This window comes from Mauremys mutica, chromosome 2, assembly GCF_020497125.1.
Source record: "Mauremys mutica isolate MM-2020 ecotype Southern chromosome 2, ASM2049712v1, whole genome shotgun sequence".
NCBI lineage: Eukaryota > Metazoa > Chordata > Testudines > Geoemydidae > Mauremys > Mauremys mutica.
This window is the reverse complement of record NC_059073.1, coordinates 93,522,655-93,546,820: the sequence shown is the minus strand read 5'-3', so window position 1 is coordinate 93,546,820 and position 24,166 is coordinate 93,522,655. Positions and strand designations below refer to the sequence as shown.

General features: G+C 40.4%; 1 protein-coding gene across 5 annotated transcripts in view; it reads left to right on the top strand.

Annotated features, from left to right (window-relative positions):
* The window catches only part of SPIRE1 (spire type actin nucleation factor 1), a 176,801-nt gene that overhangs the window by 115,926 nt on the left and 36,709 nt on the right, over positions 1 to 24,166 (top strand). For 2 of the 5 annotated variants that reach the window (XM_045006336.1, XM_045006337.1), the window contains 4 exons: positions 2,955 to 3,080; positions 17,096 to 17,179; positions 17,662 to 17,826; positions 24,076 to 24,162. In XM_045006336.1, coding sequence (XP_044862271.1) covers positions 2,955 to 3,080; positions 17,096 to 17,179; positions 17,662 to 17,826; positions 24,076 to 24,162 — 462 coding nt within the window. Of the gene's footprint in view, positions 1 to 1,547; positions 1,598 to 1,790; positions 1,831 to 2,954; positions 3,081 to 17,095; positions 17,180 to 17,661; positions 17,827 to 24,075; positions 24,163 to 24,166 lie in introns of those variants that run through there. The other 3 variants (XM_045006339.1, XM_045006340.1, XM_045006338.1) reach the window with 3 other exon arrangements.

The following is a 24,166-nucleotide window of genomic DNA, read 5'->3' as shown; positions in this document are numbered from 1 at the left end:
TCAGCTTAGAAAAGAGATGACTAAGGGGAGGAATATGATAGAAGTCTATAAAATCTTGACTGGTGTGAAGAAAGTGAATAAGGAAATGTTATTTAATGCTTCACATAACACAAGAACTAACAGTCACCCAATGAAGTTAATAGGCAGCATGTTTAAAAAACAAATAAAAGGAAGTATTTCTTCACACAACATAAAGTCAACCTCTGGAACTCTTTGCCAGGGGATGTTGTGAAGACCAAAACTATAACAAGATTAAAAAAAGAACTAGATAAATTCCTGGAGAATAGGTCCATCAGTGGCTATTAGCCAGTATGGGGAGGGATGCAACACCATGCTCTGAGTGTCCCTAGCCTGTTTGCCAGAAGCTGGGATGGGCAACATGGGATGGGTCACTCAATGATTACCTGTTCTGTTCATTCCCTCTGAAGCACCTAGCCTTGGCCACTGCTGGAAGACAGGATACTGGGCTATATGGACCATTGGTCCGACCCAGTATGGCCATTCTTATGTAAAAATTTGTGATAGTAAAAATATTTAGTACAGAAACTCCCCAACATAATGACCTCTCAAGATAGCAACGATGTGAGAGAACAACATTGGCAAATAATGCATTTTAAAAATCTTGGCCTACTAGTTTCCATTCCCAGTCACAAATCTAGCATTCTGGAGCAAAGTCACTAAAATATAGTCCAACAAACAAATGTTTATTTAACGTGCTCCTCACTTTTCCCTCTTCCGCACCCCACTCACCGGTGTTGTCCTCGGAAAGTGGAGACTCAGTTCAGAGGTGCTTTCACATGAGTTCACTTCCCAGATGGGGGGCAAGAAGGCACCTTGCTCGGTCCTCCAGCTGCTCACTGTTCATCTGGCCATTATTGTTTGTTGTGCCACCGTTCACTCCATTGCTCTGTTGCCAATGGCCCTGCACTGTCATCTTCTGCTGCCACCTACCATTGTGACCTCTGTGAGTTTGTCTCTTGAGGTTCCACCCAGCTCTCAGTGATTTTAGCTGAGTTCTCAATGGGGAAACCTCTCTTCTAGTGCAGACTGGGCCATCTCTTCCACAGAAACACTGTCCCACAGCAGGTCTAAGCACTTAGACCTGATTATCAGTGATTTCAGCTGTAGTAGTCACTTAACAAAACAAAAGACTGTCTATGGAGCCTAATCGGCTCTGTCTTTAAACAGTGGAGAGGGGCAGGTCAAACACCTGTCCCCACCCTCTCTCTTGATGCCCTCAGTCCGCACAGGCTATGTACAGTTCTACTGCCCTTTACTCATGCAATAAGAAGAACAAAATTTCATTCCCTCCAACCCCCGACCCCCGCATTCAAGTGATTTGTAACCCAACCCCAGCCAAAATCTATCACTTGGTCAGTACAGCTCTGTTTGCTGGATACCTAGGTAGATTAGATGTGAATGTAAATACAATCTGGTCCTGAAGTCTTTCCGCCCAGCTCATCACTAGCTGTCAGGGAGAGCTCATTTAGACTTTGCTTACAAATCATAATTTGAAATTATTAGATTGGCCAACATCAAAATGAATGCACTGATATTGTCATAAAAAACAACAGCTGTATAAGGAAGCTAGTCTATGGTCATACTTTTCAAATCTATTATACTTTTTCAGTTACATGTATTTTATCATTCACTGTATATGCTTTTAAAGTGTGTATTAATGTTTCAATTTCCATTTAAATTTCCAAACAATCACTAACTTGGCAACACTGCATGTAACTAGTTCACAAAACCGGGGGGGGAGTAACTCCTCCTGGAGGGGTCTAGGGAAATCCCTGTCATTTTCTATTAATCTTGATGGTAATTGTGTATGTAAGTCTAGAAGCACAATTTAGCCCTCAGTAATTCAAGAGGTCTTCCCGAGTGTTTCAGAGTTGATAGATCTGTCAGTTCATAGCTTACTATTTATTTATTTTTATCAAATTGTGTGTGTTTCTGGGAATGTTAGCGGACGTTTGCTGTGATGCCAGTCTAACTTAAATCATAGCCACACAACTTTTTCATAACCTCCTTTTAAACCATGCGAACCATTAGGAATAGGCTTACTGGGAATTTCATCTTCTGTTTTCTGACCAGTTTACACCCAAAATCTATATTAGACTATCATGTAAATCTTTTCAAAATTTGGCCCTTTACGTTGTGTGTTAGGGAACTTTTTTTTTCTTGACAATTGAGTTAAAATGCATTCACTTTAAAAAGCTCCTGACATCTGATGATAAACTCTGAAAAACATTCTATTTAGAAACAATTATGTTAAAGTAAAATACATTGTGTTTTTTCTTTCTTCTTGCTTTATTGCTAGGAACATTTGCATAGGAACAAAATATTTGTTTGATAATCTTGTCTTGATGCTTGCTTAATGTTGTAGTCCTCTTTGTGCAATCAGTGTGTTGCTATAAAGACAATTATGATATTATAAACTAAGAACTATGACTTTGGAAGGGAAAAAGTCTGAGGATCAACAATCCCATTTTCAGTTAAATATCCTATGTATTTTATTTTTTAAAGTGAAGGGAAGAAAAATAATATAAAAGGGAATTGCCTCCAGGTAGACTGTTTCAATGTTTTCCAGGAAGTGATGGCATCTTTTTGAATGTCTCCTAATCTCTCCTTCACTCGTAGAACTTTTCCTACAAAAATGAAAAGACAGCAGAAAAGTAAAGAAATGTACTTTTAATTCCTGCCTGAAGTTAAGTGTCTCACATACAGGATTTCTCGTCCTCTAAATATTCTATTGCATCTCTATTTTAGGTTACAGAATCTTGAAAACAATGTATAGTAGAAACTATCATTGGTTAAAAAAATAAATTGACATAAATATGTACAGGGAACATTTGCATGCTACACTGTAAGTACCGTAGGTTCCTAGCTGTGTTGTGTTAGTAAAAGCAGTAGTGTATATGTCTCTATATAACAATTTTTATTTTCCTCCCTAGTTGTGTGCTGCCCATCTACCAACACGATCAGAGGCACCAAACCACTATCAGGCAGTATGTCGGGCACTATTTGCTGAAACAATGGAGTTGTACACATTCCTGGCCAAAATTAAAAGTGCAAAAGAGGTAAGCAGTTGGAGAGAATTCTGTGTTGCTGATTTGGTTACCAGGGGAGAGTACTGTGAAAAACTTTCTATTTCCGATCACCAGTGACAATCCGACGCTAGAGAAAAATTTGATAAAGTGTCCCTACAGTTCAGCTTTCTGCCCCCCATATTAGGTCTCATCCTGATGACTAATTGTTAGAGTGTGGCTTAAGCCCTAAAGTATGCGGTTTAGTATCCCTTCCAAAATTATGTTAATTGTCTATTCTTGATAGCCATATAAACGACCAATCCTTTTTTGAATCTTTCTAAGTTCTTGTCCTGAAGGAATTCCTGTGGCAATGAAATCAAGTCGAATTACATACTGTATGAAAAGGTGTTTCCTTTTAGCGAATTTGAATTTGCCACCTTTTAATTTCATTGGTCGTCCGCTTGTTCCTTTGAGGCAAGCGGAACAGATGCTCCTGATTTGTCTTCTTTATGCCATTAATTATTTTATGTATTTTTATCATTAGTTTATCTCATTTATTGCCTTTATAAAGTAGACAGTCAGTCTTTTCTATCTCTCTGTATATTTTAGTCTCTCTTCATCTGAAAAGATATGCTCCTGTAAAGCTCTACTTAAGCAAATAAGTATAAAGAAAATCTATTCTTTTGCTCCTTTTTTTTCTTCTGTTTCATTTCAAGTAAAGATTCTAATGGGTTAATTAATAAAATAGCATATTGTTAATAATATCTGTATATTCATGACTACATCTGATAATGGGATGTAGCTATCTTAAGTAATTATTGAGTGTGTTTCTTCTGAACAATGTTTAATGGATCATTTATTTAGAAAAATAGAGACTGTAGGTCCTCAGCCAACTTGACCTTAATAGTCCATTGACCGGAAAAGCTATTAAAATACAGTGCTACACAGAATATATGCTCTGAGAGTAGGATTTAGTGTACCCTAACCTCATTCATTAAGGAAAGAACCTTCTTCCTGACCAGTGAAATAAATTCCTTTGAGTTTAGTCTTCCATTCAGTCTGACTGGCAAGGATCAGTAGATCTTGCTGTTGGCATGTCATATAAATAAAAACTTAATATCATCCTAGTTAAAACTCCTAACTATTCAACAGTGGTGGAACGTACACGTTAAACAAAAACATTCCACCCGCTGTATCATTATTTACTTAAATTTTTTTGTGGGCACTGGCGTAGAGTGTGTTATACACTTTTTCTGGGTTTTGCCTCATTTGAGAGAATATAGTGTGCTTTCTCTGGAACTCATTGCATTGCTGCAAAAAACTATGTAAACAGTATGTTCACCACTTGCCTGTATGTGACATTCCCCCGGGTACAACTTGAACCACTGAAATGCTGAGTCCCCTTAACTCTTCAGCCTGGGGTGCCTCTTACACTGCTTTGCTAGTGAAACACAGCCTCTCCAGGTTCTGCTCACACAGACATTAGCATGTAGTCGCTCCCAGCAAAATTACTCATGAACTATATACAGGATGACATCTGCTAATTGTTAGCCCCAGCCTGGTACCCCAGAAATGTGCATTTTGCGCTGTTGAGCCCACTACTGAACAAACCAAGCTCATTAATAGTCCATCATTTAATCAAAGGAAATGATTGTGCCCTAGCCTTTGTTAACCTGAGTACAGATTCCCCAAACATTTCAACCAAAACACACTGGTTTAGATAAATCAATAAAACATGTTTATTTACTAGAGAGAGAGAGATTTTAAGTGAGTATAAGTGATAAAGGCATAAAAGTCAGAGTTGGTTACAAAAGAAATAAAAGATAAAACCGCAATTTAATTCCTAAATTTTACCAACCTATATAAGATTTGAAAGCAAAAAGATTTCTCACTCAAAAGCTTAGAGCAGTTCATACTAACTGGAACACCTTCCAGCTAGGACACCTTCCCTCCCCCCCGCCACCAAACAGTTCAGTGATGCACCTATTGTCTTTCAAGAGATCTTGCTGCCATGAGTAGAGATGAGGGAGGAGAGTAGGTCACTGAGGAGTAGGTCACTGTCTCTCCTTTTTATACTGGAAAAGTCTTTGCTGGGTCCTGGGGTCAGCAGTTCCATTGTGTATGTGCTGTGCAGGCTGTCCTTCAGGTGAGTTGTAAATTTGCTTTTTGTACAACTTCCCTGCCTGTGAATCTCCAATAAACAGGTAGTGACTTTTTAGCTCCCTGTTGGTGTGCAAGTGTGTCTTTGTCTCTGAAAAACTAGTTTGAGCCTGCTTTTCTAACTTTGTTACATGCTAATGTAAGATCGTTATTATGCAGTAGAATCTCATAACTTTACATACAAAGTTGCTACACATATTTTACCAGGATAATAATGTTCAGTAGGTTATGAGTTTTGAAATGATATCTCACAGAGCGTACTTTATACACAATGTATCATAATCATAAAATAGAGGTGAAACTGGGGTACAAGGTGTCATATGGGGCGTCACACTGGGCGCAATTGATTTCCTTTCTGACCTGCACTTTAATATCCATGGCCTTATTTCTGAAGAGTGGTGAAATAAAATTGGTGAAAAAAGAAATCCCTCATTTTGTAGCTTCTGCTCATCAAGGCCCAGATTTTTAAAAAGGTATTTAGGCATTGCTCCACTCAGCATTGCAGAGCCTAGTTGCTTTAGTAGGGTATGTCTACACAGCAAAGAAAAACCCATGGCTGGCCCATGCCAGCCGACTTGGGCTCATAGGGCTCGGGCTGTGGGGCTGTTTCATTGCTGGGTAGACTCGGGCTGGAGCCTGAGCTCTGGGTCCCTCCCACCACGCAGGAAGTCTACACAGCAATGAGGGAGCCCCGCAACCTGAGCTCTGCAAACCAGAGTTGACTGGTACAGGCCAGCTGTGGATTTCTAAGTCTCATTTTCAAAAGTGACTTTGGCCTGTAGAAGCCTGAGTCTTATGGAAAGTCAGTGGGACTCGGGCCCCTAAGTCACTTTTAAAAATGAATCTTGGGCTTCTAAATCAATTAGACATTGTGATGCTGAACAGAGCAATGCCTAAATACCTTTTAAAAATCTGGGCCCAAATCTTTAGCCAATTTGATACCTGTCTTGCCCTGTAAGGCTTACCTAGTTAGCTGGTGCCGTGAGGGCAGCTGACCTGTAGCAAAAGCTTAAACACCCTTGCATAGTGGGAATTTCTACACACTTTTAAATTATACCTCTTAGGAAATCGTTCCAGCAGATATTAACCCTTGCTAGCAACATAAAAAAATTAGGACTATGTTATATTCTTTATCACCTGTTTTTGGACACAGAGTCTTCATTTTCCCTTTACATTTGGCTGCTAAAGTGGAAAATGATAGGTGTTTCAGTCACAAACTTTTTATGGTCATGGTCTTGAATCGCTCTCTCCCCTTTAACAGAGCAGCATGTAACCCAATATCACCACCACCAGCAGGGTTTTTATAATTATGCAATAACAATTTTATTAACAGTAAGTGAAACAATTAGCTAAGTTGTTTACTCAAACTTAGATCCAAAGAACAACATTTCTTCTGTCCCACACTGGCAGCCCATAAAAATGTACCTTGGAGGATAAACATTTGGATTAAACAGTATATTTGCACAATATTCAATGCTATACTTTAATTATGAATGTTATAGAACATTGCTAGAGTTACTCTCCAGAAACTCAAAATCCTTGCCAAATGTTTCTCTACTTGATCCCCTCTGTGAGTTACTGAAGAAGAGCCACTAATATCCATCCAAGACCTCAATTTGGAGTCTGTCAGTGCATTTGTTCTATTGATCAGTAAGGGATCACTACTGAGCAACCCTTTTCCACCTCTCTCCACATTAGGACATGTCTTCTCTACTCCCACTCCTACTGTCTTACAAACGGATGTTTTTGATATGAGATTCAAAAGTGCTATAGCAGCACGAAGCATTTTAGTGTCTGAGTCTGCAAACCTTACTCTCATGAGTAATTTAATTGACTGAAATGGGGGATACTCTAGTGAGTAAGGGCTGGAGGCCCAGGTCCATAAGGCTTAAGTCTGATGTTAGATAATTGGGTATGTAATCAACTATTACCCTTGGGCAGTACCCTCTTTTATATGTTACGTATTCTTACATCAGAGACAGGGGTGGCTCTAGGATTTCTGCTGCCCCAAGCACGGCGGCACGCCGCGGGGGGCGCTCTAGTGGTCTCCGGTCCCGCGGCTGCAGTGGACCTCCCGCAGACGTGCCTGCGGAGGGTCTGCTGGTCCCGCGGCTCCGGTGGACCTCCCGCAGGCATGCCTGCGGATGCTCCACCGGAGCCGCGGGACCAGCACACCCTCCGCAGGCACGTCTGCGGGAGGTCCGCCGGAGCCGCCTGCCGCCCTCCCGCGGGACGCTGCCCCAAGCACGCACTTGGCGCGCTGGGGTCTGAAGCCGGCCCTGATCAGAGATCAGATGTGCAAGTCTATTTTATCTGTTTCCCAGTTATCAGTCAGAATCACTTCCATAAATAAAACAACCTCTGTATGTATTCCCATTTCTAGAAATGATGATAGATTACATTTTTAAACTGCTAAAGGACAAGGCCAGGAATCAGACCCCTATTTATGAAAAGCTCCTTGAAATGTTAAAATTTAGAGACCATTTAGAGACCATTGCGTTCAAGTGATTCTTTGCTGTTGAGCTGACATGTACATTACATAACCTTCCATCTGTCAGTGAGCAAAGGAAAGTATTTTTCAAATATGGGCCATATAACAATAATAACAATTGTACTTGACTGTTTTAAATAATGCAAAAATAAATGTAAAGACATCCATATATTTATTTACTCACACTGCTAGAGAATTGTGTGTGAGAACACAACGTTTTAAAAAATGCCAAATGCTTTCGTTGTTATAAAATGAAGAGTGTTGAAATGCTTAATATTCAGACTTCTGGTGTGTAGCCTACAAATCTGTTCCCTACTTTTCTGAACGAATGCCCAGTCTATAACATGTGAATGAGATTTGTAGTGTGGGTTTGAGGGCTTGAGGTCCACTAAGATAACCGCTTAGTATTTTCCCCCTCTAAAACGGAAATCCGCCTGGGCTATGATTTTAATATTGTAGCAAAAATAGCTTCCTCTGTTCTGTTTCCCAAGGGTAAGCACAAATGGATACAGCAGCTGAGGTTCTTCATACGGATTTTGGATTTCAATTAAGTTCTGACAAACACTCCATTTTATTCTTAGTGTTTTGGTTTGCATAATTCGTCACTGAAATTGATTTCTAACCCCACTGATCTTGGCTGATTAAGGAGGGAGGTGATACCGTTAATTCAGTCTAGAGGACTTGGCATGTATGTCCATGACAAGAAATTGTTCCCCCTGAGGAGTACCCAGCATACACAGAAGAGTTAAAGGAAACCTTCATAACCAATGTTTGTAAGGTCAGAACATTTTCCATTTGTGTATGTTGCTAAATTCCAATGTCTTCTAAATTTGTAACAAGGAAATTATGTAGTATTCCATTATTTTTCAAAACACTGAGAAACTCAAGTCTTTCAGCACACCTTGCAAACAACTCCTGGCAACATTCAATCTTTTGAGCAATTAATATGACGTGAAACTTTCTATATATTAATTCCTAATGTGCATTCTGCCATAATATCTAGGTGCTAACTAGCCTTCAAGCATTTTGGCAATAGGATTTAGACTTGCTATCTCTTCCTCGGCTCTTTTCCTCCCTCATTTAGCTTGTTTGGTATTGTTTTGTTGTTTGCCTTCTGGGAGACCAAAGCAGATTATTTTGTAGCTCCATTAGTGGATGAAGGTCTGCTTTCCACTGTGACTTAAAACCAATAAGTCTGCATCATTCTGATCCCCAGTAAAAGGGAGCTCAGAGCCATCTGCTGAAAGTGTCTTGCCTTCTGTTCCTCAGAGATTCCCCCTAGGGACTGACAGCCACAATATCCCTGATAATCATAGTTGCGTATCACAATGTCCAAACTAGCTTTTTTTTTTTTTTTTTTTTTGGCATGGCATCACATTGGGAGCTCAAGTTCATTTTGTGTCCACCGTGACCTTTCATCCTTTTCAGAGTCACGGCTTTCCAGGATACAGTCCTCCAGTCTGTAGGTGTGGGCGGAATTCTTAGTTCCTGAATGTCTGACTTTGCATTTGGCTATATTAAAATACATTTTGTTTGAATGGGCCCAGCCTACCAGATGATCAAGATCATTCTGTATGACTACCTGGTCCTCATTATTTGCCATTCTGGGTCATTCGGTGTGTCCTTTTTTATTGATATAAAATCAGCACTCTTCCAATCTTCTAAAATTTCCCTGGTATTCCAAGATGTATTGAAAACTAACATTTGCAAGCCAGAGATCTCCTCAGCCTACTCTTTTAGGACTGTTGGGTGAAAGTTATTTGAGCCTACTGATTTAAAAATGATCACCCCAGTAGATATGCAGTGTAGTTGTAACTGTCTCGGTCCCAGGATATCACCTCATTCACCTTGTCTCTCTAATACCATAGTAGAGGTTGTTTAACAACTGGAGTGAAAGGACAGCGTATCTTTTCTGGCTGGCCTTTGCTACATCTCTCCAGCCCTGTGATGGTGTGATTTACCTGGACTTGGCCTTCCTCAAATAGAAGCTCCCCCTCTTACTATCATTGTGCAGGGACTAATTAGATGGGTACCTTATTTTGAAGGTGGTCCATCTCTCCTCCTGATTCTTAGTGGTAAAGAGAATCAGGTTGGAATCTTATAACATGGTGGGATATTTAGCATTTATGCCCGTTTTGCTGCCTTTGGGCATAATCCAGCCCAACAAACCATATGTTAAGGAACAGAAAGCTTTAATGGTTGCTGAAATGGATAATTGCTGCAGGTATTGTTCAACATTCAAAGTAAAGGTTAAGCAGCTGGAATATGTTAACTCTGTAAAAATAAATGCGTATTGAAGGTAGTAGCAGTCTGACTGTTGTCAGCTTGTTCACCAAAGTTAGCCTTGGTTCTGAGGAGCAGGAGGAGAAAGAGTTAGGATGATTTTATAATTTTGCAGGCCTTCAACAAAAGTTTCCAGTTCAAGAGAAAACAAGGCATTTACAGTTCACAAAGACTGACCCTGAAATCGTTACCACTACTTTGCATCTGATGGAGAAAAGGATGAATACTCAGATTTCAATACTGATATAAATGCAGAAGTAAATGTAAATGAGACTTTTCTATAATATTTCCTCTTTTGGAGAAAGGACTTCTTGCTTTTTAAAGTAACAGACTGATATCACTGACAGTTGCAAAGCACGTACAAGTTTCTATACACACATTTTTCCCAGTTGTCTATAAACCACCAGTGGAGATAATGCTAAGCTGTCACTGCATTGTGTGGTCGTTTAAGGATGCCTACAGATGTTCACTAGAAAGTAGATTCAGACTGCTATGTTTATTTGCTGTGTAATTTGAACAATATTCAAACACAGAGGTAAAGGAAGTGTTATTGAAGTAGCACACTTTTTTACCTATCTTTGTTAACCCTTTCAGGTACTAACTTAAGCCTAATAAATTTAATTCAAAAGAAAACAATTTATGAAAGATTTTCTTATGGTATTTATAATGTGGCTCTGCACATGAATTAAAATTAAAAAGTATGTTAGCAGATTTTTTCAGTGAAACACGACATTATTGGTTATATGTATCATTTACTCACACACACACTCACTCACTCTTACTTAGATTACCTTAAATACAGTGTAGAATGAGAAGCTACTGCATGTTCTTTCCCTTGGGGATTATGACTTCATGCAAGTTTAAACAGAATTTAGCAGGCCTCATATGGACAAGGTAGTTATCATGATTTGCAGTCAAACTGGGAGGATGTATCTAGTGGAGCACCACTGGGATCTATCCTAGGTTCAATGCATTTCAATATTTTTATTAATGACCTGGATAATGGAGTGGAGAGTATGCGTATATAATTTGCAGATAACTTCAAGATGGGAGGGGTTACATCCACTTTGGAGGACAGGATTAGAATTCAAAAGGACGTTGAAAAATTGGTCTGAAATCAAAAAGAAAAAATCTAATAAAGACAAATGCAAAATACTACACGTAGAAAGGAAAGATTGTAAGTACAACTACAAAATGGGGAATAAATGGTGAAATGGTAGTACTGCTGAAAGGAATCTGGAGGTTACGGTGGGTCACAAATTGAACATGAGTCAACAATGTGATGCAGTTGTGAAAAAGAGTAGTATTCTGAGGTGTATTAACAGGAGTATTTGTATGTAAGACTTGGGAGGTAATTGTCCCACTCTGCTTGGCACTGATGAGTCCTCAGCTGGAGTGCTGTGTCTAATTCTGAACACTACACTTTAGGAAAGATGTGGATAACTCAGAGAGTCCAGAGAACAACAACAAAAATGATAGGTTTAGAAAGCCTGATCTGTGAGGAAAGGTTAATAAAATTGGGCAGGCTTAGTCTTGAGAAAAGAAGACTGAGGAAAGATCTGATAAGGATTGTGGTCATTTGTTATCAGTGTCCACTGGAGATAGAACAAGAAATAATGGGCTTGATGTGCAACAAGGGAGATTTAGGTTAGATATTAAGAAAATCTTTCTAACTAGAAGGATAATTAAGCTTGAAATAGGCTTCCAAAGGAGGTTGTGGAGGTTTTTAAGAACAAGTTGGACAAACACCTGCCAGGGATGGTAAAGGTTTGTGTGGTCCTGCCTCAAGGGCTGGATTTGGTGACTTCTTGAGGTCCCGTCCAGCTCTAAATTTCTATGATTCTAAGCTAGGACCCAGAAGTGGTGAAACTGGGGTAATTTAAATATGTTCTGTTGTTGTCATATTTTCTTTAACCCTGCCAGGACTGACGCTTGAACTTTTTGTTTTCATTAAGGCTGTTTCTCTTCTGTTTTATAATGCAGTGGATGAAAACTTGTTAATTTACCTATAATGGACAGTACTCAGAATGCATGTGTCAAGATTTCAAAGATCCTCATAGATTCTATGAGTAAGCTACTCTAAAACCAAGTCCACATGATATGTGGAATCCTAGGGTGTGGCCTTACTTACAAATAAATTTAAGAATAAGATGGTAGAGTTCAACTCAAACTTTTACATGAGGATTGGCTGCTCGTATGGTTCTTATTCCAGGACTGCTCAGCTCCTCTTTCTAGAGATCCAATCCCACCTTGCTTTGTGACCAGATAGGGTAAAATTGTTTCAGTGGGTCAGAAGAATCTAACCCTTTCTCACTAGGGCCAACACCTGCTAACACCTGGGATGTTTCAAGCACACACTGCCAGTCTATTAGGGTACATCTGCACTGCAATAAAAAACCTGTGGCACCAAGTCTGAGCCTGGGTCAATTGATTCGGGCTTGGGCAGTGAGGCTAAAAATTGTAGTGTAGATATTTGGGAACAGGTTGGAGCCTGGTCTCTGAGACCCTTCCCACTCGCTCAGTCTCAGGGCCCGGAGTCCAGCATGAGCCTGAATGTCTACACTGCAATTTTACACCCTGCAGCCTGAGCCCTGCAAGTCAGCTGACCCAGGCCAGTTGTGGCCATGCCATGGGTCTTTAATTGTAGTCTCTACCCTTAGAGACATTCTGAGAGAGGAGAAGAAAGGACATACTTTTAGCTACACCTGGAATACATTGGACTAGAAGAACTATTTGGATGTGGATTAGTGGGGAGGGTATAATAGTTAAATGTTTGCTTACATATGTCTCTAATTAGGCGAGTCAAAACCACAATCCTTTTTCCTAGAACTATTGCATTAAAATTATGCCTATTCTTGGAGGATTTCTTGAAGCTTTAAATTTGCCAGGATATTTTCATGTGCAGTAGTTTTTATTTTTACCATTAAAATTATTACTCAGTAGCTAAGACTCTGTTGTTAACTGCCATACTCAGCCCACACCAGAGCTTATTTACAGGCTAAAAGCTTACACTCTGGTCTGAGGTCATTTTAAAAAAATTAATCATTTCAGAAATTGTTGGTTATACAGTTAGCAGTATCTAACTCTCGTGTCCTTAAATCACAAGCTATCTTGAATGGCACTGGCTTATGATAATGCTGGGTCTCACTGATAAAATCTGTGTTAAAAAGAAAAGAAATTTCATTCTTCGCAAGAGCGTGTTGTAACTAAAGGAAACAAATGCCTTTGGAAAGTCTTAGGGTGTAGTCAATGTCCATGAATGAGGCAAGCTGAATTTGAACCAATGAGTGAGATCACTGAGCGAAATCACAGTTGTCAGAACAACTAGAAGCACCCTAATATCTTCTAAATTTTATCTTCTACCCAAACCCGCTCCTGCCCTGTACTCACCCCAGATTTTCAGGACTTGGCCATTAGATTTTGTGTCATATACGTTGTATGATCAAGAGCCTGCCTGTAATGTATGTAATTTTAAAAAAGGCCAATAATGGTGTTAAGAACTTGGATGTAAAAGTAAGTCTACTGTTGTGTCACGTTAAAGCTAGTAGTAAGCATTTGCTATCCTGTACTCTCCCCCAAATCCTCTGTAGCAAAATAATTTTTAAAAATTCCAAGGGCCCCTATGAGATGGCTGTCTGTCATGTAGGATCTCTAAAATCAATTTTAATAGCTACCTGCACTGCTTCATTGAAAGAGTCTTCTGAGGCTTAGAGCAAAGATTTAAACTGTAGCAGTTTCAGTGTAATGTATAATAAACAGAAAATTATATTTTTAAACCTCTTTTTATAAATGTTGTTTAAAAAAAAAAAAAAGAGAGAGAGACCCGGACTCTCTTTGTTGATCACTTCCATTATAGGAAGCACCCAAGTTTTATGTTGGCTTAATTACATTGTCAGCTCAGAAGGAGGACAAATATTTCTGTGCTACATACATAAATAATGTAGAATATCAGAGGGGTAGCCGTGTTAGTCTGGTTCTGTAGAAGCAGCAAAGAATCCTGTGGCACCTTATAGACTAACAGACATTTTGCAGCATGAGCTTTCGTGGGTGAATACCCACTTCTTCGGATGCAAGCAGTGGAAATTTCCAGGGGCAGGTGTATATATATACACCTGTTTGTAGATGTAGATTTCCAGGGGCAGGTGTGGTATGTATATATATATATACACCTGCCCCTGGAAATTTCCACTGCTTGCATCCGAAGAAGTGGGTATTCACCCACGAAAGCTCATGCTGCAAAACGTCTGTTAGTCTATAAGGTGCCACAGGATTCTTTGCTGCTTCATAAATAATGTAAACATTTCCAGATCTGTAACCTACTGATTTAATCTCCTAACATACACTCAAGAGGTTTAGTGAACACAAGTTTGGAGCCAGTTATGTTTCATGAAAATGAATGAACAAACAATTGGAAAAATGTAAATAAGACCCTGTTAAAGTGTAGTTCTATTCTGAAACTATCTACAAACATGGCATAGTGAGTTTCCATGATTGTCTCAGTGATTCCATTTCAAAGGCATTCAGTTTACAAGCAAAAAGTTGTATTCTATATCAATGTGATTTTTATGTATGATGTGAATATATGAGACTATTTCCATAAGTGCAAAGAGTCCATTTATTTAAGTTTTGAATTACACATGTTTGTTTTAATGTTAGGTGGTCCAATAAACCCACTCTGTGATCTACTGTAGCATTTAGTCACTGTTCTTATTCTAGTCAAAATCTGAAAATTTGGCTCTTTATTAAATAAGCTTCACCTACATTGAGGAGGGACATTTTCTTTTTTAAACTTTTTATTCTGTCATTATTAACATATATGAACTTTCCACACAAGTATTAAGAAATCTTATTAATAACCTGTATTTGTTATCTTTAAAAGATCCCTTTGTGGTTGGTCAAGTTCTTATCATTATCTGTGTTTTTTTTTTTTCAAATCCCCAAAACTATATATTTTAGTCTGCTTGTAGAGGAGCGAGTGGACTCACCCCTGCGGCACCTCCTGCTGGTGTCTTCCAGGAATTAGCTCGATTCAGCTCTGGAGCGCCCTCTGCAGGCTGGTGATCCACCTGTCCTCTGGCCCCTGTGTCCCTCCCTGGACCCAGTGCCCTTTTACATTGGGTGCTGCCCCCCGGCAGTAACCCCTTTCTCTCAGGGTCTCCCCTCCCCGGGGAACCCCCATCCTCTATCCCAGGGATGGGCAAACTATGGCCCGTGGGCCGCATCCGGCCCTTCAGGGCTTTGGATCCGGCCCGCGGGATTACCCCTGGTGGTGCTGCGGGCCTGGCGCTGCTCTCAGAAGCAGCCCCCGGGCCGGGAGGCAAAGGGCTCCATGTGCGCACGCAGAGCCCTCTGCCCCCCCGCCCCCACCCAGGGGCCGCAGCACTTCCTGGAGTGGCGTGGGGACAGGGCAGGCATGCAGGGAGCCTGCCCTGGGCCTGGTGTGCGCCACTGCCACCCCGGAGCCACTTTAGGTAAGCGGCACCGGGCTGGAGCTCAAACCCCTCTTGCCCCCCGCCCTCCAACTTCCTGCCCTAAGCCCTCTGCCTGTACCTCGCACCCCTCCTGCACCCAACTCCCTGCCCTGAGCCCCTTTCTGCACTCCTGTGCATTCCAACCACCTGCCCTGAGCTCCCTGCTGCACCCTGCACCCCGTGCACCCCAACTCCCTGCCCTAAGCCCCATCCTGCACTCCGTACCCCTCCTGTACCCCAACCCCCTTCCCTGAGCCCCCTCTTACACTCTGCACCCCTTCTCTGGCCCAATCCCTTGTCCTGAGCCCCTTCCTCCACATCCCGCACTCCACCCGCCCTGCCCCGGCCCTGCATACAATTTCCTCACCCAGATGTGGCCCTCGCCCCAAAAAGTTTGCCCGCCCCTGCTCTATCCCCACCTTGCCTCAGTGTATGGCTACTGCCAGTCATTGTCTAGCCCCATGCCCTGGGGCAGACTGCAGTATCAGCCTACTCATCACTGGCAAGAAGGGTTTGGACCTGCTGCCTTGGCCTACCCCTGGGCTGCCCCCTGCAGCCCCCAGTACCTATTAGCCCAATGCTACGCCGCAGCCTGGGGCTTTCCAGGCTAGAGCTCCTCAGCTCCTCTGCCTTTCCCCAGCCCTGCTTCACTCAGGTACCTTATGTCCAGTTCCCTGCAGCCAGGCCCAGTTCCCTGCAGCCAGGCCCATCTCCCTCTATAGCTAGAGAGAGAGTTCTGAGCTCCTGGCTCCCAGCATCTTTATACAGACCAGTTGTGGCCTGACTGGGGCGTGGCCCAGCTGCAGCCACTTCCCAATCAGCTCAGCTTAGTAGCTCCCAGCCACAACCTTCCCCCAGGGCTGTTTTAAGCCCTTCAGGGCAGGAGCAGGGTAAACACCCTGCTACACTACTTTATATAAAACTCTCATTTTTTCCATTGAAAAGAGTTCCTAGGCTTGGTTTCTCCGTACTACTAATACTGGGGGAATCTGTCCATTTCCAAAAACAAGCTATCACGTATCTGACTGCTAGTACTACTCTTCTACACCGATATAATGCGACCCGATATAACACGAATTCAGATATAATGCGGTAAAGCAGTGCTTGGGGGTGGGGCCGGGCCTGCTCGCTCCGGCGGATCAAAACAAGTTCGATATAACGAGGTTTCACCTATAACGCGGTAAGATTTTTAGGCTCCCGAGAACAGCGTTATTTGGGGTAAAGGTGTAATTGTGATATCAATGGGTCCTTCCTCAGGTCGATAACCAACTTTGGGCTGTAACCTAATATCGTCACTATGAGTTCTGTGAGTAGTCTGTCTTTAGCTATCTTGAAATTTCTATTTGTTTTCCTCCCAAATACTATTTTCTTATGTTATTCCCACGATATGTGCAGAAAAGTCCTATTCCTTCACATCCTCTCCAGCATTTTCGAATCCTTTTTTATATATAGAAGGGCACCCTTTCATTAACAGTTTTGGAAGCCTAATTTCTAATCTGCTGTACATGTTCTGAAAACATTCCTTGGAATATCCACCATGTAAATTTTGAAAGATGAATAGATGCAGAAGAAACCATATTCTATTAAACCTTTTCTACTTTATTTCAATACAGTTTTATGTTCTTATACAGTTTATGTACTATGTTGCTTTTAATTGACAGAATCTGAAGAAGATTCAGGAAATGGACAAAGAAAGGAGTGATGAATCCAGCACAGACCTTGATGAGTTGAAAAATGCTGACTGGGTAAGTCTGCAGTCATATACCATCGTTTTCGACAGATTATATTTTGATGAAAAAAATCTAATGTTCTTAAACTACTTGTTAACTGTCACCTGCTTTCTGTAAAAAACAGTATTTAAGGTTTTTTTTGTTTCTGTAGTATGAATTAGTAATAACTCATAGAAAAAGTGGAAAACAAATGAAATCCAACACTGCCATTAGTGATCTACTGAATTACATTGTGATTTTGGGATTTCTGTTAGTGACTAGAATAATCCACCAGATTTGTTTTCTAGTTCAAGATGGGTTTTGAGCCAGGTTTTCAAACCCACTGTAACACCTACCTACTTCATTGTTGTAAAAAATAAATTTAGTCTTATTTAGTTGGTTCAAAGGTGCTCTGATGTGATGAGTCAGCTGTTTTTGTCTTAACCGCATTGGTACTCAGTAGTAATGAGTGTATAATAAGTGTTCTGAAACCTAATTTGTCTCCTTTGGCTCTTCAGGCCCGCTTTTGGGTACAGGTGATGCGAGATTTGCGGGACGGTGTTAAACTTAAGAAGGTTCAAGAGCGTCAGTATAACCCACTTCCAATAGAATATCAGCTCACACCCTATGAAATGCTAATGGATGACATTAGATCCAAACGCTATACCTTAAGGAAGGTTATGGTGAGTTGAGAATACCATTGTGATAAATCTATACAGTCACCAATCACCATTACTTTCACTTTGTTTTTCAAAGAAACTCAGAATTGTTACTTCAGTCATGTAGTTAGCTATTCTTACTTTGTTTTTACTGTTTCCTAAATTTTGAATATTAATTAAGAAAAAATGGATCCCTCAAAATGTTGTGCATCTTGCTTTTAGGTGACAAGGACTAAAATATTTCAGGAGACAGGAAACCTACATTTGATATGCTTGAACAAATGGATTTTGTGTTGACTTCCTAGTAACACTAACATTCAGGTTAACAGTCTTGCCGTACTTCCCAATCAATATGAATTTTTTGTTGGCTCTTCATACTGTGGAGTACATTACTGACAGATCATAACATAATTTTGTAAAGATATATATTACATCAGAGCTGCTTGGCCATGATGCTTTTTCAAAGTATGAAATGCATGAGAATGGCATCTCATACTATCATAAAAGAGGAAAGCCTAAAGTATCTGCAAACTTCATCATAGGCACTTATATTATTGAAGTAGGACAGTCCAATCTAAAGCTCAGGACTGATACCTTATGGGAATCAGTACCTTCCCTTGAAGTCTTCAGCTTTATTAAAGGCTCACAAGTTCTGATTTGGGCATGACTGTTTCAGCACAATGCAGTGTTCCTTTGGAGTCAAGAGAACAAGCTGAGACATTGAGGCAAGCTTTCAAATATCAGTGAATTAATTCCCAGACACTCATGTACAACTTAGGAGTGACTGTCAGGAAGATGCATTTTCTGTATGAGGATCACCTACTCCTTGGTATGTCTTGGAATCTCCCAGACCTTCTATTGCACCTGCTTCATAAAATGGTTTTTAAAATTGTCATTATCATGCAATTAATAATGGATACCAAGGACTGAAGATTTCTTAACAGTGATGAACACATTCAGAAATCCCTGGATTTGAATGGTGTCAATGCTCTCAGCACTGAGAACTGCCTTGAGTTTTCCTTGTTTGTTTTTGCCCACTGATTGCACGGGTGGGTGGGGATTTCCATAGGATTTTAGGTTTCTTGACAAAAACTCACCAGATTTTCATTGGGTTGAAAAAGCTATTTTCCCACCCAAAAATATTTTGATGGAAGGTTTTTAACAAGCTCTATTGTTGATACACCTTGTGCCTTGCTCTAGAATCACAGAATTTTTCACTGAGCTTGGATGGCTTCTGATTCTTTCTTGCCCCTATCCCACTCCCAATAGATTGGCACATCGAATAGAATGGAAATATCCACTCTTTATAATAGAATGTAGCCACACCCACTTCCTCTCACAAGAAGTCATTGTGAGTATGAATGGTCGTCTGGAAACTATTGATGAACCAATAGACGTTCCATAATAATCACTCTAAGCACTTATATGGTGCTTCATGTGTTTCAAAGTGATATGTGACCATTACCTCGTCAGTCCCCACAGCTCTCCTGTGAGCTAGGCAAGTGTGTTGTTAGCCTTACTTTACAGATAGGGAAATAGAGAGAGTTATTCCTGATGTGACTGGTTGTGCTCTACTATCAATTGAGTGTGACAGATATAGGTCATAGGTTGTATCTTTGGGTCAGGGTGGGCACCTCTCTCATCCCAGACGTCCTTCCTTGGATATGGACATCGCTGTAGAGACAGTTTGGAGTTCAGGGTGTAGCACTGTGTAGTCTTATGGGGGATTCCCCCCTTCTGCAGGCAAAAAGCAGTCTGAATGAAAAAGGCCAACAGAATAATCCTGCAGCCCACAAAGCAGTCTGTGCTCACCCCTCAAGGCAAAAGTTAAATAGTTTCTGTAAAGGGGGCTGGTCGAGGTTCCTAGCTCCCTGAGAGGTCTGAGGGGCCCAGGCTGAGTGTCCTGACCTCTAAAAAGGAAAACAAAGCAAAGATAGTCACCACATTTCTCCAGGGGGAGCAGGTGACATATGCTCTTCAGCAGCTTTCCTGCAATTGATGCTGCTGTTGAGACACTATGATGATGAGGGCAATATAGGTACATAGCTAGGTAGTAATGCTATCTATCTTATAGCTAAGGTTCAGAGAGCTGTGTTGTTGTTAATATCAACCACAGAGCAAAGGAAAAACAAACCGAGAGGCCCTTTACTTTTGACACAATACATGGATTCAGTACAGAAATGTTGTTTGACTAGGAGCCCTGGACGATAGTCTAGTTCACCTTTTGCGAACATAGCCTCTAATTTGACCTCTGACAAGTTAGCGGCTATCTCTTCTCAAAAGATTTTCTTCGTGTGGTTGGGGTTGAAGGCACAGCTGCTCTTTCTGACATCCAGATGCTAGCTATGTACTATATGCCTGCAGGCATCCATGTCTGTCCTGCTCCTCTTATATGTGAAAAATACTAGGCAGGTTGTCTAAAGCCACTTTTGGTCATATGGGCATAAAAGTGAATTAGGATTAGAATCTGCTGCAGGTACAAAATCTATGGCACTGTCTCTGACACTATTGCTTACTTTGTCTGACTACAACTTGCTCGTACCTCCATGCTAGAAAAATAACTAGTTTCTTATTATAAAGTTTCCACCTAGTAGTTTGTGTTTTGTTGCTGAGCATGCTCAAAGAATTTCTGTGCAGAAAATTGTATAATAATATGGATGCAGTTTGATAGGAAATGAAATTTACTGAAGCTTGAAGGGTTCACAGATCCTTACAAGTTCAGTTAGCTCTCCTGAGTACAGCATATTTTAGCTGTCTGTCATGGGTCATAGCTAAATATATATATATTCCCAATAGAGAAAGCTGTCATGTCTTTCTAGATGGTGAAGCAAAAACAAGAGTTCCTGAAATTTTCCAGATCATACAAAACATATTATCAATTGATTACTCCATTGTCAATGAGATACATTGTTCTACTTTGCTTTTTCTAAAGTGTTGCTTGGTATGGCTGTGTTGAGAGAGCTTCATTTCAGTGGTGAGGAGAGCAATTCTTTTGAATGTCATTTGTAATGTGCTTTTCAATCACTTGGGATCAAAGGCATGTTATAAATACAAGATATTTAGTATCATAATCATTCAAAATTAGACTTGCCATTTGCAGCCAACCTGCTTATCTACAAATGACGTTTGTTTTTTGAATGTGAAAGTGGTGGGCTGAAAGCAAGTGTGGGAAGCCTTCTTGACTGTGTTTTCTTCTCACTGTGCTTTTGCTATGTGGTTATTTACATTTCTGGTAGATCTTATACACTCAGGCCACATTTTTTCTAATTGGTAATGTTACTAGTTTTAATGTACTCTTGTACAAAATTCTTCAGAATTTTAAATGTAAGCGTTTTTCTTTCATTTTGATTTTTACAAAAGAAACATTTGGGATATTTTTGACAGTGCTTTGAGATAGTTCGATTAAACATCAGTATGTGGTTGGTTCCAGTCTGGTATCTGAGCAGAATTACAATTATGCAACACTTTTTTTCTGTGCCTGGCTCGGTGGCACAGATATGCTTATACTGTGCATATCTGACCTAATCTATTTCATCCATAGCCAAGACTTTTATTTCTGTAAGGGCATTCATAGCCACCAGTTCCTGTAATCACTTTTTAATAAACAATGCTTGTGAAAGAGTGTCCATTTTGGAAACAGAAGTTAGTTTGCCTACAGAAAAAATACAGCATTTACAGTGGCAATGAAAGCTTTTCCATAATGCACAGAGTCTCAGCTTTGACCATAAGTCCTTGGAATTTCTACTGAGTCTATTGATAATATCAGTTGCTCTGCAATACACTTCCTTTGTGACCTTGGGGGAATCAGTTCGGAAAATTAGGTGCTTCAGCTTTCCCAGTAGTGAAATAGGGATTCAAATACACCTCTACCTCGATATAACACTGTCCTTGGGAGCCAAAAAATCTTACCGCGTTATAGGTGAAACCGTGTTACATTGAACTTGCTTTGATCCACCGGAGCGCGCAGCCCCGCCCCCCTGGAGCACTGCTTTACCGCGTTATATCCAAATTCATGTTATATCGGGTGGCGTTATATCGAGGTAGCGATGTACTTACTGATTGTATAGGGGTAGTATGAAGGTTAATTCAGGGAGTAAAGCACTTTGAGATCCTCAGGTCAAAAGTCCTATAGAACTGCAAAGTTGTTTATTATTTATTTTATATTGTGATGTAGACAGCTGTCCCGTTGGGACTGGACTGAGATCACCAGCTCACCAAACAGCTGTCAAATGTTAACAACTTTCAATCACTACTAACTTTGACAGTGCTTGAACCAGTGACCTGGAGGAAAAAGACTTCATGTCTCACTACCAATCATGTGAACTATGCAGACCTTTAAAAACTATCAATTCTTCTAAAAAGAAGGGGGAAAACATAATTGCTTTAAAAAATATTCTCCCCATCATAAAATGTCAGTAAAAAAACATGTAATTGAAATATTTTCTTCTTTAATGTTCTATCAATAATATATGCACCTCAGTTTACCTTCTTGATATTCCGCCTGATTGCAGAGAATTAAATCAAAGGAAGCTATTGGGAGGAATCAAACAGGAAATCGAACAACAATAGAGAAAAGATACACCAGTGAAAATACCAAGGGTCTTTAAAGGAATGGTGGGGGAACTATTAACTGGGAAATGCTCCCCTGCCTGGCTGTAGCCAGGCAATCAGACTTTTTCTCCATGCCTGAACAAGGAACAAAGGGACCCTAAACCGTTAATGACCCTGACCTATCTGTTTTTAAAGGAAGGAGGGGATGAGCAGGCAGCAGCAGCTGGCGATGAGTCTCTTACAAAGAGATATTGAGAGACTGCTGCAGAGGCTGTCTGTCTCTCTTGGGCCAGGAGTGGGAGAATCTTAGTTTCAATATGATACACGCACCATGTAGTCCATCTGTTATTTTAACCCATTTCTCTGAATACTGTGATTAATAAATCAGGCCTTGTGAAAATCATGGAATTTTATATATTTATTTGTTTGTTTTTTAGAAACTTCATGGCAGTGACATAGGTAAAGCAGAGAATTTCACGGAATAGGCACAGAATGCAGTCAGAAAAAGGTCACTGCTGCATTCATTTGCCTCACACTGGCCATTGAGTCCCTCCCACCCGCCAAACTGCTTCAGTCTTTTGCTGGAGCACGCTCTACGATTTGCAACTTGCATGAGAGCAGCTGCTTTATTATATATTCTGTATCTACAATATATTACTGAGAGTTTTTCTCTGCAATGCGTAGTATATGTTTCTCCTTGTCTCCAAATTGAGACATCTGAAAGAAATTATGTTGTAGCTCTGAAGACAAGAAAAACACTTACATACACAGAGACATTTCTCTTTTTTCCTCTTCTTTTTGCAGGATATACTTTTTTGCTGGCTTAGTTTTACTAAGTATTAATTTTAGATATGCTATCAAACTCTATAGTTCTCTTCCAAGCTCCATTTATACTTCAAAATATTTTTAAAGCTTGAGTAAATTGATAAACTTTGTAAGGTGACCTAAGGCCATGAAATTCAGAACGCAGCCACTCCATAGTAGCACCATCTACTCCTGGCAGAGTGTGCTGACATGGGCATTGTGGCTGATAGCAGTTGCTAGATCTGAAAGAATGAGAATGGACAGTTGATCTTTTTCCATTGCCAGAAGCAGATCATCAGTCAATGGGACTAGCACAGTGTGTGTGCTTGTACCCGGTCTGAAACAAGGCTGAAAAGAGGTCAAGGAAATCTCAGGCCCTTTGATAATGCCCAAGTTGCCTCATGATCCTCTTAGTAGCCTTCCCTGAAAGAAGAATATTAGAGGCCGTATAAGAGTTAATGGTTTTGCCAGGCTCATGAGTTGCTTTCCTAGGTGTGGCTCTAGCACTTGTTCATTTGAGGCCTGTTGGCACACTGTCCTCCAAAGAGCGGTATTGACAAATTTCCCTAGTAACAAACCCAGTGTTCTCCCACAAACATACTGGAAGCGCTGATGTCTGATTGCATCAAAGATTAATCCTACATTTTATTAATTAATATTATTGCGCTTGCACTTATTCTCCATCTGTACATCTGCACTCATTTTCCATTTGTAAAACCAAAATGCTCTTATCTGCAGCATTTCTTGTGCATGTATTGCATACAGATTATTCCTCTCTTTGAGACCGATGACAGTTTGAGGATATATTTAATTGTAAGTGTGAAACTCTACAGGTTTCCTCAGGATATTATGATCTCATTACACTGCAAAAATGTGAATAGAAAGTATAAAAATATTCATTTCATTTTCCTCTTTCAGGTCAATGGGGATATTCCACCTCGATTAAAAAAGAGTGCTCATGAAAAAATCCTGGATTTCATCCGATCACGGCCCCCATTAAATCCTGTAT